We start from the raw sequence: 14319 nt of genomic DNA, 5'->3' as shown, positions 1-14319 counted from the left end.
GCCTAAGGACCTTGGGAGTATTAGAGTGGTTAAGTCTTATAGACCCTTGGAGGGTGTGAGGTGTATAATCATTGGCTGGTTCTTGTGTAGCTTGGAGGAGATACCTAGACAAGGTAGGACAAATCTGTGAGAGACATTCCACTCTACATCATTATCCCTAGAACCACATGGGTATTTCCTATGAGATATAAGGTAGATAGGGATCTACTCATTTCTTATGTTGATCATCTATTAGAGAAATTGGTGGATAATACTATAGAAAGATTTGGGACATACAAAGAAAAGTCACTACAAGTCCACTCTGAGCTACAAAGACCAGTAATTGCAGAGCAAATAAGGAAGGAGGTAGAAGAATTCGCTCAGCAAGCAAGATTTACAAAGGAGTAGATAGAAACAGCTAGGGAAAAGAACGCGGTAAAGCAAGAGGAAGCGTCTAGTGTACCTACTGGTACCCCTACCAGTAAAACTAGAGTTACAAAAGCCAACGTAGTAGAAATGAAGATGGAAGAAGACAAACCGTGTGAATCACAAAGAGGTCAACCATCTAAAATTTAGTTCCAAAGAAAGTAGAAAACTATTGATCCACCTGTTGCACCAATACAAACTAGAAAGAGGAAGAAGCAATAGGCCCACAAACCGTCAAATGCTGCAAAGGCTACTAAATTAGATAAGGATAAAAGAGCACTTAGAGAAAGTGTTAAGAAGCCTAAGACAACCAGTAAGGGAAAATAGCCTAAGAAACCATTTACATTAGAAGACTCTTTCAATAAGATGGTTCAAATAATTAAGTATTATGGAATATACAAAGGTTTGAACACATTATTTATTCATCTATCTAAAAGTCAATAAAGGGAAATTGAAGATGTAGTCATCTTTAGTATGAATACATTTAACAAAGCCCTCATTGAACTACAAGGGAAGATTCCAAATTCTTTATATAATCTTATTGATGCAAGGTGGCAGGCTGTAATTAGCCAAGACAAAGAATTCATTGATTATATCTTTAAGCACCTGCAACTAGAAGAAAGTGAAGAGGAGATTCAAGCAATAAAGGTTAATACTAAAGCATCTTTCAGATCCAAGAAGATATTAACAAGAATATTAATAGGAGAGACCGAATCAGTCTAGAAGGAGACTGAGATTTTGATCAAGAAGGATTTAGGTCTCATCTCAGATGAAGAAGAGGAAAAACAAGCTGAGAAGGATAGTTTTGAAAAGTTCAAGTCAAAAGAAATTCCTAAAGGTGTTAAGATCATAGATTTTGAATTGGATAACAAGTATATGCAAGATGATTCGATTGATACTGAACTGATATTAATTCCGGATGATAACATCAAAGACAATGTTGATAATACTATTGGTAATGTTGATGTTCAGATGTTTGAACATCATGAGAAACAAGAGGAACAAGTGGAGAAGAAAACTGAAGAAAAGAGCTTTGATGAGCCATCAGATAATGCACAACCTACTGATACTCAAATTCCATCAGTAAGTGCAAAAGTAAATATTGATGATAGTCAAATGAAGACTTATGAAAAGATTAATGAGGAAGTACCAGTGAAAGAACAAAATGTGGAAACTCAACCACCACCGGTCAAGGAAACCACTGGAGAAGAGAAGATAGGAGAAGATAAGACCAAGAAGGAGAAAACAAAGAAAGACATGGAAGAGAAAAAGGAGACAAAGGAGAAGAAAATAATTGATGATGATGATGATGATGATGGCTCAGTTAGCATTAAAGGACCTATTGATATTGACAATCTGGGTTCTTCACAATTGATGGAGATTGCAACAGGAATGCAATCTAGAGCTCAAAAGAAAAGAATGAAGGATAAACAAAGAGAGACAAAGACAATCAAGAAAACAGTTGATATTTTGTCTAGTCTCCTATCGAAGACTAATACGAAAATTTTTGTCACTCCCATTGACAAGCTTGGATAGTTGGTTACCAATGCCAGAGATCAACTCAAGACTTTATAAGATGCAACATACATATCAGTTGAAAAGGACTAAAAGAAGAAAAGGATAGAACATTTGATGTCTAAGATAGATAAAGATAAGGTTGCACTCACAGTTAATAAAGACTTATTGAAGAATGCACTAGAAACCAAAGGAAAGATTTTGGCTATTGTTTCAAAATTTTCACTATTTTGTGCTGACTTGATGAAGAAAAGGGAAGATGCTAAGATAGAACTTGAAACCTTCAGTGAAACATTTAGACCCATGAATGATTCATCTATTCATTGTTGGAGTTGAGAAAATACAACACCACAGGAGCCCAAATGATCTCTGCAAGCTGAAAAACCTGTTACAAGGAGAAGCAAGGAAGCAAATCATAGAAGAAAGAAATACATAGAAAATATGCTCAAAAAGAGAGCTCAATATTCACAAAATGTGTAATTTAAAAATCCTTCTTCTTGTTACAAAGAAAAGAAAGAACTCAACCTTTAATAGGTCAAGAAACCCTAAAAGGGAAAACCTAGGTTTGCACATAATAATTAATAAAAGAATTAATTATTATGCACCTAAAGTTAGCTTTAGTGTAAAAGAGATAAAAGGAACTTAAATAATTAAACAAATAATTAATCATGTAAATACCCGAATACTCTAACATTAATTTTGGTAGATCGGTTGTAGACTTACACCACAAACTTGAGGTGTATGAACATGAGCAGGTCAAACAGATAAGATCATTAAAGGAGCTCTAGACTCAACTGATTCCTAAAGTGGAAATTTTATAGCAAGCATAGAAGGAGTCAGAGGTTGTTTTTGCTACACCTAAGATGAGCATAGTTGATGCAATAGAGGAATTAGCAGGGAAGATCAAGACACATGTCGAGATTACCAGCACATTGTTACAGACATGGGATAATGATCTAAAACAATTGAATTTTTATTTCAGTGACGCTTTTTCTAAAAATGCTTTGTAAAAGACTTTATGACTCTTAGATCTATATATATATGCTTTAATGAAAATTTTGATTTAAAATATATATATATTTCATGTATTTGTCTTCTTTATTTGGCATTGTTGTCAAAGGGGGAGTAATAGTTAAAGAGTCAGTCAAAATTTTGTAGGTAAAGTGGGAGCAATAGGAGTCTCTTTCATTTTTGTATAGCAGCATGCAATTGCTAAGGGGGAGTACATGTCATATAGTTAATTTTTGTATTGCACACTTAGTTGACAAAAAAATTTCCCAAGTGTTGCCATCAATTCCAAAGGGGGAGATTGTTGGCATTTGATCATTTGATCTTAACAGGTAATTGTTTGTTTGCTTGATGCAACTGATACATGTTTGTTTTATAAAGAGATTTGATTGTTGTTTCATGACTATGTTGTATGTTTTCATTAATGACAACTATGTTTCTATAGTCATTTGAGTCTCACAGTTCAACTAGCAAAGCTTAACCGGTAAGTAGAGACAATTTTTATCAGAACCGGTAATTAGGACTTTAACTGGTAAAAGATAGACATAATAATATCCTAACAACTAGTACAAGAAATATATAAAGAATGAGATGATCCGGTTTCGCAGCAGCAATGAAGAATGGTAGATGAAGTTATGTTTGTGACCGCATGAGGTGATTCAATCAGATAAACGAGATTTGAATGACAAAGTAGGTATTTTGACTGAGACTTAACCAGTAGTGATGAAAATCACTCAAATCAGTAAAATGGCATAGAATTAGATTCGTTATGCCTGTGGCCGACATAACTAAGGCGTGCAATGCAAGATTGTCTAGATATATTGAACCTATGAAATTGTTACAAGGTTCTAGCCGACCTAATAATGTTTTTAAGATGTGTGATGAAGTATGAAGGTATATATGAGTATGAGCCTGAATGTGTAAGATTGGATGAGCCAATTTCCTATTTCTAATAGTGTGGTGATCAGAGGAGTTATGAGATGAAGTATATATGGTTTTGTAATGTTTTGAAGTGGATCTTATGAGACATTGATGGTGTACTTATTGTCTCCCTAACAATTGCAGCAAGAAAATCCTCTCACAAGGTCACTCCTAATAGGGTGCAGTCGGATCCTAACAGGTTTGATCATTAAATGCTCTAACCAGGTCACACATTAACTTTTGTTTGCAAATCCCAATAACGTGCGTAGCTTCTAACATGGTTGGTCATCATAGGCCTTATTGTATAGTTTTTAACTAGGGTTAGACACTCTTAACATGGTGTGCCCCTAACTGGGTGTTGTAGACCTTAACCAGTCAGATCTCTATACTGCAAATAGTATATCTTTGTGGGGTACTAACTCCCACCATGGTTTTTCCCATTTGGGTTTTCCACATATAACCTCTTGTGTCATGTCGTTTATGTTTTATGTAGTGATTGCTTGCTTGGTGTTATTTCTTATATGCCTATTGAGTTTTGAGTTGGTGAATTAGATAATCATATTTGTATTGTTTTTATGTGCACTGATTCAAACCCCCCCTCTCAGTGCCTTATAAGTTCATCAATTCTCTAATACATAGAAATCAGCACCAAAGGACAACCGCATAATAAAGAGCCATATTTTCATAGGAACCACGACTACTCCCTTAGCTTCCATATCTCAAGATATCTAACATTAGAGATTAACATCTTTCAAATCAAGGCATATATGATAATTAACATAATCACTACTATCCATAAAATTTACTCAAGACATAACATACAGATCTCTAAATCATTTAATTCCTTTCTAATCAAGAACAACATCTACAATTATAATATCCATTTACAATAATATTATTCATTCATTTCATTCAGATATCATCTTACTACATGTTATATAATACATGATCTCAATGTGCTGATTACATAGTCTTCTTTACATTTCCATCTTTCATAACACACAATATTAATTCTAATTACATAAATATGCATGAAGAATCCAAGTTCATGATGTGATACTATAAATCCAAATCCACGCATGCTAATATCCAAGAATAATATCCCAATGGTAGAAGGAATGAAACCACTTGACCATGTCGAACCAAATAGGAACCACCCCCATGCTAGGAGATGACATAAGGTTCCAACTCATACTCAAGACCTAAGATGATACCTAACAACCATAGGATACAACATGACTCTACAAGACTCCAACATAAGAATATTACATCAAAATACATCACAAGGCTAAATCAAATCAATCAACCTCCAGAGGCATAATTCAACAAATCAAGGCTTATGGATAATGGACACATGTGGGGTAGAGTGTCATCACATGCTAACCTCATGTGGCATCTGTCTCCACCTTGGAGTCACTCAAGGAAGATTAGGTATACCACTCCAACGATCTTCCCAATCTAGGATCCCAAAACCATCTCCCTAGGTCCGTCCAATTGGGGCATACAACATCATATGTTGTTAGGTATCATCTTAGGTCTTCACTATGTTGTATGTTTTCATTAATGACAACTATGTTTCTATAGTCATTTGAGTCTCACAGTTCAACTAGCAAAGCTTCACCAGTAAGCAGAGACAATTTTTATCAGAACCGGTAATTAGGACTTTAACTGGTAAAAGATAGACATAAAAATATCCTGACAACTAGTACAAGAAATCTATAAAGAATGAGATGATTCGGTTTTGCAGCAGCAATGAAAACTGGTAGATGAAGTTATGTTTGTGACCGCATGAGGTGATTCAGTTAGATAAACGAGATTTGATTGACAAAGCAGGTATTTTGACTGAGACTTAACCAGTAGTGATGAAAATCACTCAAATCAGTAAAATGGCATAGAACTAGATTTGTTATGCCTGTGGCTAACATAACTAAGGCGTGCAATGCAAGATTGTCTAGATATATTGAACCTAGGAAATTTTTACAAGGTTCTAGCTGACCTAATAATGTTTTTAAGATGTGTGATGAAGTATGAAGGTATATATGAGTATGAGCTTGAATGTGTAAGATTGGATGAGCCAATTTCCTATTTCTAATAGTGTGGTGATCAGAGGAGTTATGAGATGAAGTATATATGGTTTTGTAATGTTTTGAAGTAGATCTTATGAGACATTGATGGTGTTATACCTGTATCATTTGTACTTGTTGTCTCCCTAACAATTGCAGTAAGAAAATCCTCTCACAAGGTCACTCCTAATAGGGTGCAGTCGGATCCTAATAGGTTTGATCATTAAATGCTCTAACCAGGTCACACATTAACTTTTTTTTGCAAATCCCAATAACGTGCGTAGCTCCTAACATGGTTGGTCATCATAGGCCTTATTGTATAGTTTTTAACTAGGGTTAGACACTCTTAACATGGTGTGCCCCTAACTGGGTGTTGTAGACCTTAACCAGTCAGATCTCTATACTGCAAATAGTATATCTTTGTGGGTACTAACTCCCACCATGGTTTTTCCCTTTTGGGTTTTCCACATATAACCTCTTGTGTCATGTCGTTTATGTTTTATGTAGTGATTGCTTGCTTGGTGTTATTTCTTATATGCCTATTGAGTTTTGAGTTGGTGAATTAGATAATCATATTTGTATTGTTTTTATGTGCACTGATTCAAACCCCCCGTCTCAGTGCCTTATAAGTTCATCAATTCTCTAATACATAGAAATCAACACCAAAGGACAACCGCATAATAAAGAGCCATATTTTCATAGGAACCACAACTACTCCCTTAGCTTCCATATCTCAAGATATCTAACATTAGAGATTAACATCTTTCAAATCAAGGCATATATGATAATTAACATAATCACTACTATCCATAAAATTTACTCAAGACATAACATACAGATCTCTAAATCATTTATTTCCTTTCTAATCAAGAACAACATCTACAATTACAATATCCATTTACAATAATATTATTCATTCATTTCATTCAGATATCATCTTACTACATGTTATATAATACATGATCTCAATGTGCTGATTACATAGTCTTCTTTACATTTCCATCTTTCATAACACACAATATTAATTCTAATTACATAAATATGCATGAAGAATCCAAGTTCATGATGTGATACTATAAATCCAAATCCACGCATGCTAATATCCAAGAATAATATCCCAATGGTAGAAGGCATGAAACCACTTGACCATGTCGAACCAAATAGGAACCACCCCCCATGCTAGGAGATGACATAAGGTTCCAACTCATACTCAAGACCTAAGATGATACCTAACAACCATAGGATACAACATGACTCTACAAGACTCCAACATAAGAATATTACATCAAAATACATCACAAGGCTAAATCAAATCAATCAACTTCCAGAGGCATAATTCAAGAAATCAAGGCTTATGGATAATGGACACATGTGGGGTAGAGTGTCATCACATGCTAACCTCATGTGGCATCTGTCTCCACCTTGGAGTCACTCAAGGAAGATCAGGTATACCGCTCCAACGATCTTCCTAATCTAGGATCCCAAAACCATCTCCCTAGGTCCGTCCAATTGGGGCATACAACATCATATGTTGTTAGGTATCATCTTAGGTCTTGACTATGTTGTATGTTTTCATTAATGACAACTATGTTTCTATAGTCATTTGAGTCTCACAGCTCAACTAGCAAAGCTTAACCGGTAAGCAGAGACAATTTTTATCAGAACCGGTAATTAGGACTTTAACTAGTAAAAGATAGACATAATAATATCCTGACAACTAGTACAGGAAATCTATAAAGAATGAGATGATCCGGTTTCGCAGCAGCAATGAAGACTGGTAGATGAAGTTATGTTTGTGACCGCATGAGGTGATTCAATCAGATCAACGAGATTTGATTGACAAAGCAGGTATTTTGACTGAGACTTAACCAGTAGTGATGAAAATCACTCAAATCAGTAAAATGGCATAGAATTAGATTTGTTATGCCTGTGGCCGACATAACTAAGGCGTGCAATGCAAGATTGTCTAGATATATTGAACCTATGAAATTGTTACAAGGTTCTAGCCGACCTAATAATGTTTTTAAGATGTGTGATGAAGTATGAAGGTATATATGAGTATGAGCTTGAATGTGTAAGATTGGATGAGCCAATTTCCTATTTCTAATAGTGCGGTGATCAGAGGAGTTATGAGATGAAGTATATATGGTTTTGTAATGTTTTGAAGTGGATCTTATGAGACATTGATGGTGTTATACTTGTATCATTTGTACTTATTGTCTCTCTAACAATTGCAGCAAGAAAATCCTCTCACAAGGTCACTCCTAATAGGGTGCAGTCGGATCCTAATAGGTTTGATCATTAAATGATCTAACTAGGTCACACATTAACTTTTGTTTGCAAATCCCAATAACATGCGTAGCTCCTAACATGGTTGGTCATCATAGGCCTTATTGTATAGTTTTTAACTAGGCTTAGACACTCTTAACATGGTGTGCCCCTAACTGCGTGTTGTAGACCTTAACCAGTCAGATCTCTATACTGCAAATAGTATATCTTTGTTGGTACTAACTCCCACCATGGTTTTTCCCATTTGGGTTTTCCACATATAACGTCTTGTGTCATGTCATTTATGTTTTATGTAGTGATTGCTTGCTTGGTGTTATTTCTTATATGCCTATTGAGTTTTGAGTTGGTGAATTAGATAATCATATTTGTATTGTTTTTATGTGCACTGATTCAAACCCCCCCTCTCAGTGCCTTATAAGTTCATCAATTCTCTAATACATAGAAATCAGCACCAAAGGACAACCGCATAATAAAGAGCCATATTTTCATAGGAACCACGACTTCTCCCTTAGCTTCCATATCTCAAGATATCTAACATTAGAGATTAACATCTTTCAAATCAAGGCATATTTGATAATTAACATAATCACTACTATCCATAAAATTTACTCAAGACATAACATACAGATCTCTAAATCATTTAATTCCTTTCTAATCAAGAACAACATCTACAATTACAATATCCATTTACAATAATATTATTCATTCATTTCATTCAGATATCATCTTACTACATGTTATATAATACATGATCTCAATGTACTGATTACATAGTCTTCTTTACATTTCCATCTTTCATAACACACAATATTAATTCTAATTACATAAATATGCACGAAGAATCCAAGCTCATGATGTGATACTATAAATCCAAATCCACGCATGCTAATATCCAAGAATAATATCCCAATGGTAGAAGGCATGAAACCAATTGACCATGTCGAACCAAATAGGAACCACCCCCCATGCTAGGAGATGACGTAAGGTTCCAACTCATACTCAAGACCTAAGATGATACCTAACAACCATAGGATACAACATGACTCTACAAGACTCCAACATAAGAATATTACATCAAAATACATCACAAGGCTAAATCAAATCAATCAACTTCCAGAGGCATAATTCAACAAATCAAGGCTTATGGATAATGGACACATGTGGGGTAGAGTGTCATCACATGCTAACCTCATGTGGCATATGTCTCCACCTTGGAGTCACTCAAGGAAGATCTGGTATACCGCTCCAACGATCTTCCCAATCTAGGATCCCAAAACCATTTCCCTAGGTCCGTCCAATTGGGGCATACAACATCATATGTTGTTAGGTATCATCTTAGGTCTTGACTATGTTGTATGTTTTCATTAATGACAACTATGTTTCTATAGTCATTTGAGTCTCACAGTTCAACTAGCAAAGCTTAACCGGTAAGCAAAGACAATTTTTATGAGAACCGGTAATTAGGACTTTAACTAGTAAAAGATAGACATAATAATATCCTGACAACTAGTACAGGAAATCTATAAAGAATGAGATGATCCGGTTTCGCAGCAGATGAAGTTATGTTTGTGACCGCATGAGGTGATGATTCAATCAGATCAACGAGATTTGATTGACAAAGCAGGTATTTTGACTGAGACTTAACCAGTAGTGATGAAAATCACTCAAATCAGTAAAATGGCATAGAATTAGATTTGTTATGCCTATGGCCGACTTAATAAGGCGTGCAATGCAAGATTGTCTAGATATATTGAACCTATGAAATTGTTACAAGGTTCTAGCCGACCTAATAATGTTTTTAAGATGTGTGAAGAAGTATGAAGGTATATATGAGTATGAGCTTGAATGTGTAAGATTGGATGAGCCAATTTCCTATTTCTAATAGTGCGGTGATCAGAGGAGTTATGAGATGAAGTATATATGGTTTTGTAATGTTTTGAAGTGGATCTTATGAGACATTGATGGTGTTATACTTATATCTGTAGACGTATAAAAATGACCACATTTCTAAATGAATATTTTATGTTCATTTTTCTATTTAATTAAATCCAATTTAATTAAATTATCCACATTCCTCTATTTAATTAAATAAGTTACTCAATTTATTTAAATTAAATTCACTATACCCATTTAATGATTAAATCATTTTATTCAATTAAATCCCCTATCCACGTTTAATTAAATTCAAATTTAATTAAATAGTTATCCCAAATTGAATAAATCTAATTTATTTAATTTCCCAAACTTCAACCAAATTGAATGAAATTATTTAATTCAGTTAAATCCTATTATCCTTCCATCCACTTGCAAAATCCCAAACCCCTTTCTAATCCCTTCTAGAATCTTCTAAACACTTCTAATTAACCTAACCCTCCTCTAAATTTTGTCACATCCCTAAGCAAAGGGAAGTCACTTCTCAAAAACCTTAAAGTCTTTGATAACCATTGAAGGTTTTCAACCTTCAACCACTAAAACCATTAAAGTCTTTGAAAACCATTAAAGGTTTCCAACCTTCAACCACTTAATCCCTAAAGTCTCCAATAACCATTAATGGTTAATTCAAACCTTCCTACATGGTTAAAACATTTGTTTTGACTCAATCTCTATCCAACCCAAGGGTCTCATCAGGTCATTAATGCTTTGACCATGATTATCTCTTAATCATTTGCACAAAGGTTTATCTTTGGATTAACTCTTAATCCAGTGGGTAAGCCTAACTTAGACTTGACCCTTAGCCTTTAGATAACCATGAGGTCTTCTCAGGCCTTTAATGCCTCCAACCTCTTCTCTCAACCCAATCCTATGTTGACACTTGTCACCATTTCATTGGTACAAATTGTGCACATGGATCCCCAACTTTCAAACCTGGCCCTTGATTAAACCTTTCAATCCTGACCATCCATTGCCCTATTTTTGCTATAAATAGAGCTCTCATTCCTCCATTCTGAACAATCATCTTTCAAATTTGAAGCATCACAGTTATGCTCAAATTCTTTCAAGCTTTCATTTCATATATGCTCATCATTTAGCCTCTTTTAGATCATAAATTAGACTAATATGCATGCTTAGATTACTTTCTTTATCATTTTAGTTCAATCATAGACTAAATATAGTATGCTAGGATAGTATTCATATTGATCTTGTCATCTTATCATTTAGTTTATTGCATTTTAGCATCATACATAGCTTACAACACATCTCATACTAAAATCAATCAAAAGTATATCTCGTTCTCATATTTGCCATCCCTAAACCATTTTGCTCAGTGATCTAAGAGCAAAAACGTTGGTTTGAGGGACATTGTGAGATAGAGAACCATGGGACCCTCCTTGGGAAGCTGAGTAACACTACGTTACTCCATAGCTTGCATCAAGAAGTCCTGTGTGTGTGTGTGGACTAGTATTAACTAAATTTTCACATATTAAGTTTTATTAGCCCACTTTTCCCGCATACATTTTTGGCGCCCACCGTGGGGCTTTACCCCAAATAACAAATCATTTTTTTAAATTTATCACTTTTGCAGGTCCACGGAAAACAGGAATCAGCGCGTCGAAAACATAGAGTAGCGCATCCGCCTAACAGTCTAGCGCTTCTAGCCTACTGTTTAGCGCGTGGGCTCTCTGTTTTAGCGCGTGAAGTCCTTTTCTTAGCGCATGAGTTTGTTTAACAATTTTTTCCTGTAGGTCTCGACGCGGGCAAAACACAGAGTAGCGCATCGACCTGACAGATTAGCGCATCCAAACCCCATTTTAGCGCTTGTAATACATAATCCAGCGCTTTGAACTCAAACATTAACGCATCAGATTTAAAATTTCCTTGCAGAACTATTCGCAGAAAAAAGACAAACACAGAGTAGCGCTTCCAACACCCAGATCAGTGCATCCAGAAAAGAGAGTAGTGCTTCTATCATAAAGTTTAGCGCATCGCACATATATTGTAGCACGTACAGTTTGCTCTGTAGCACATCAAAAACAAAAAAATATATATATATTATTATTGTAACCGAATTAAAATTTTAGACTTGTAGAAGTCCTCCAAAATCACCTGAAATTTTATCTTTTTGTTTGTTTGCAGGGTTCTAACGGTTTCTTACAGGTAGAGCGAGGAATTTTATTTTTACAAACAACAAAAAAAAATGATTTCTTTTGTTGACCTCCAAAACGAAAAATTTGCTTTGTTGACCATTTCCATTTTTCTAGATTAGCAAATCTTTCTTTAAGATTAAAAAGAACATCATGTTTTTGTGGAGCAACATCTCTACATAGGTTAGCAAATCACTGAATTGGAGGTTTAAAAAGAACAATTGATTGCTCTGTCTCGAAAGTGGTAGGAATATGCTCTCCCCTTAACTGGGTGATCAAAAATCCAGACCACTCTTACTGCTTTCAGTTATTTCAAAGCATTTAAATCCTTTAGTAGGCCTGCCTTCCCGAGGGGTTGAAAAACTCTTAAAGCCATTATTTGGCCGGTGTGAAGGGAACGACCTAAGTGGGGAACGGCTTTGACGCCAAGAATTCCAACCCACTATAACCAAATGTGGAAAGTGACGAAAGTCCTTTTCAACGGTTGCGCGCAATGATTAGCCTTCCCCCAGTATCCTCGAGATACGTAAAGTCTTTGTTCTAAAGGTTGGGAAGCCTCCTAAGGGAGTTTATCACTAATGGCCGAACGAGAAGCCTAATTACGAACCATAGAATTAAAAACTTTGAGCCGAGTCAGTAACCAAACATTGTAACATCATAGTGCAAGGGTGGGGAAGAATCTGCCCCCAAGATTACTCACCATATATCTCCCAAGATAACTACTCAATTGTGAAGCAATTCACTTTGGGTTAACTTCTGGCAAAAGGCAAAAAACCGGGCGCCCCTGAGGGGGTGACACGGCTGTTTGAGCTGACGGAGTATCGAGACCAGTGGGCTATGATGTTATTGATGACCCTTGAATAAAGAGTCTTTCTGAAGTGTCTTACTTGTATCTAAACTTGTTAAAACATCGGGGATTTGAACACATCCTCGCAAGAATATACACTTTCTATTAGATTAAGCAAAATGATTGTACTTTGTGTGCCATGCTTACATTTGTTATTTCAAAAAATCATTCATCACACTTGAAAATTTCTCAACAAAATTCAAAATCCACAAAACAATCTCCTAAACAGAAAAATCAGGGCAGTCTAGTGCATAAGAGCAACGTCTTAGCGCGTGGAACACTTCTATTAGTGCATCCAAACATCAAATTAGCGCGTGCAGTTAAAATAGTAGCGTTTCAATCTTGAGGTAAACCAGTATACAATCCTTTAGCGCATCCACAACACAGTCTAGCGCGTCTCAGCTACCTCTTAGCGCGTAGGAATCAAAGATTAGCACATAAAACAAAACAGTTAGCGCATAGCAAACCCAGTGTAGCGCGTAATTTTTCAAAAAAATTCAACAGCAATTTTCAACAGTCCTATTTTAGCGCGTAACAGCAACATCCTAGCGCTCAGCATACATACACTAGCGCATCCACTCAAACAACTAGCGCGTGTCAGGCCCAATGTAGTGCGTAACTTTTTAAAAAAGTCAACAGTAACTTTCAACAAACCTAACTTTAGCGCGCAAAAGAAACATCTTAGCACGTAGAAATCATATTATAGCGCATATTCTCCAACAGTTAGCGCATTTGAAGCCCAGTCTAGCGCGTATATTTTTCACAGTCAAAACAAAAATTTTCCAAAATCTAAATTTTAGCACGTATCTTGGGGCAGATTAGCACGTGTGCTCTTTCCTTTAGCGCATCAAAGCAATTAAAAAGCGCATCTAATCTCTGTTTTAGCGCGTGATCAAAAGCCGAAAAACAGAAAGTTGAAACTGAGAATTTTTGAAAATTTCAAAAACATTTTAAAAGACTTTTTCATCAAAAATTCATCTTTTTTTTAAACCAGAGTGACAAAAACAAACCATTGAAAACTTTTCTCAAGTTAAATTTGTGTCAAACAAAGTTGTCAGAATCTGAAACGAATCGCACAATAGAGGACGTCTCTCCTATCATAATCCGGAAAATTTTCATCATCAGTCTCAATCAAATCCTTTAACATCTTACATATTTTTATCTCATAAACACTTGTCTAAAAATTCTC

At 35.4% G+C, this 14319-nt stretch overlaps 1 protein-coding gene across 1 annotated transcript in view; it reads left to right on the top strand.

Annotated features, from left to right (window-relative positions):
* LOC131857749 (uncharacterized) overlaps positions 1-14319 on the top strand; it is a 133692-nt gene that overhangs the window by 28857 nt on the left and 90516 nt on the right. The window contains exon 2 of the mRNA XM_059210458.1: positions 1175-1488. Coding sequence (XP_059066441.1) covers positions 1175-1488 — 314 coding nt within the window. The remainder of the gene's footprint in view (positions 1-1174; positions 1489-14319) is intronic.

The sequence above is a fragment of the Cryptomeria japonica genome, chromosome 8, assembly GCF_030272615.1.
Source record: "Cryptomeria japonica chromosome 8, Sugi_1.0, whole genome shotgun sequence".
Lineage (NCBI taxonomy): Eukaryota > Viridiplantae > Streptophyta > Pinopsida > Cupressales > Cupressaceae > Cryptomeria > Cryptomeria japonica.
The sequence above is the reverse complement of the archived record's forward strand: the minus strand, read 5'-3'. Positions and strand labels throughout refer to the sequence as shown.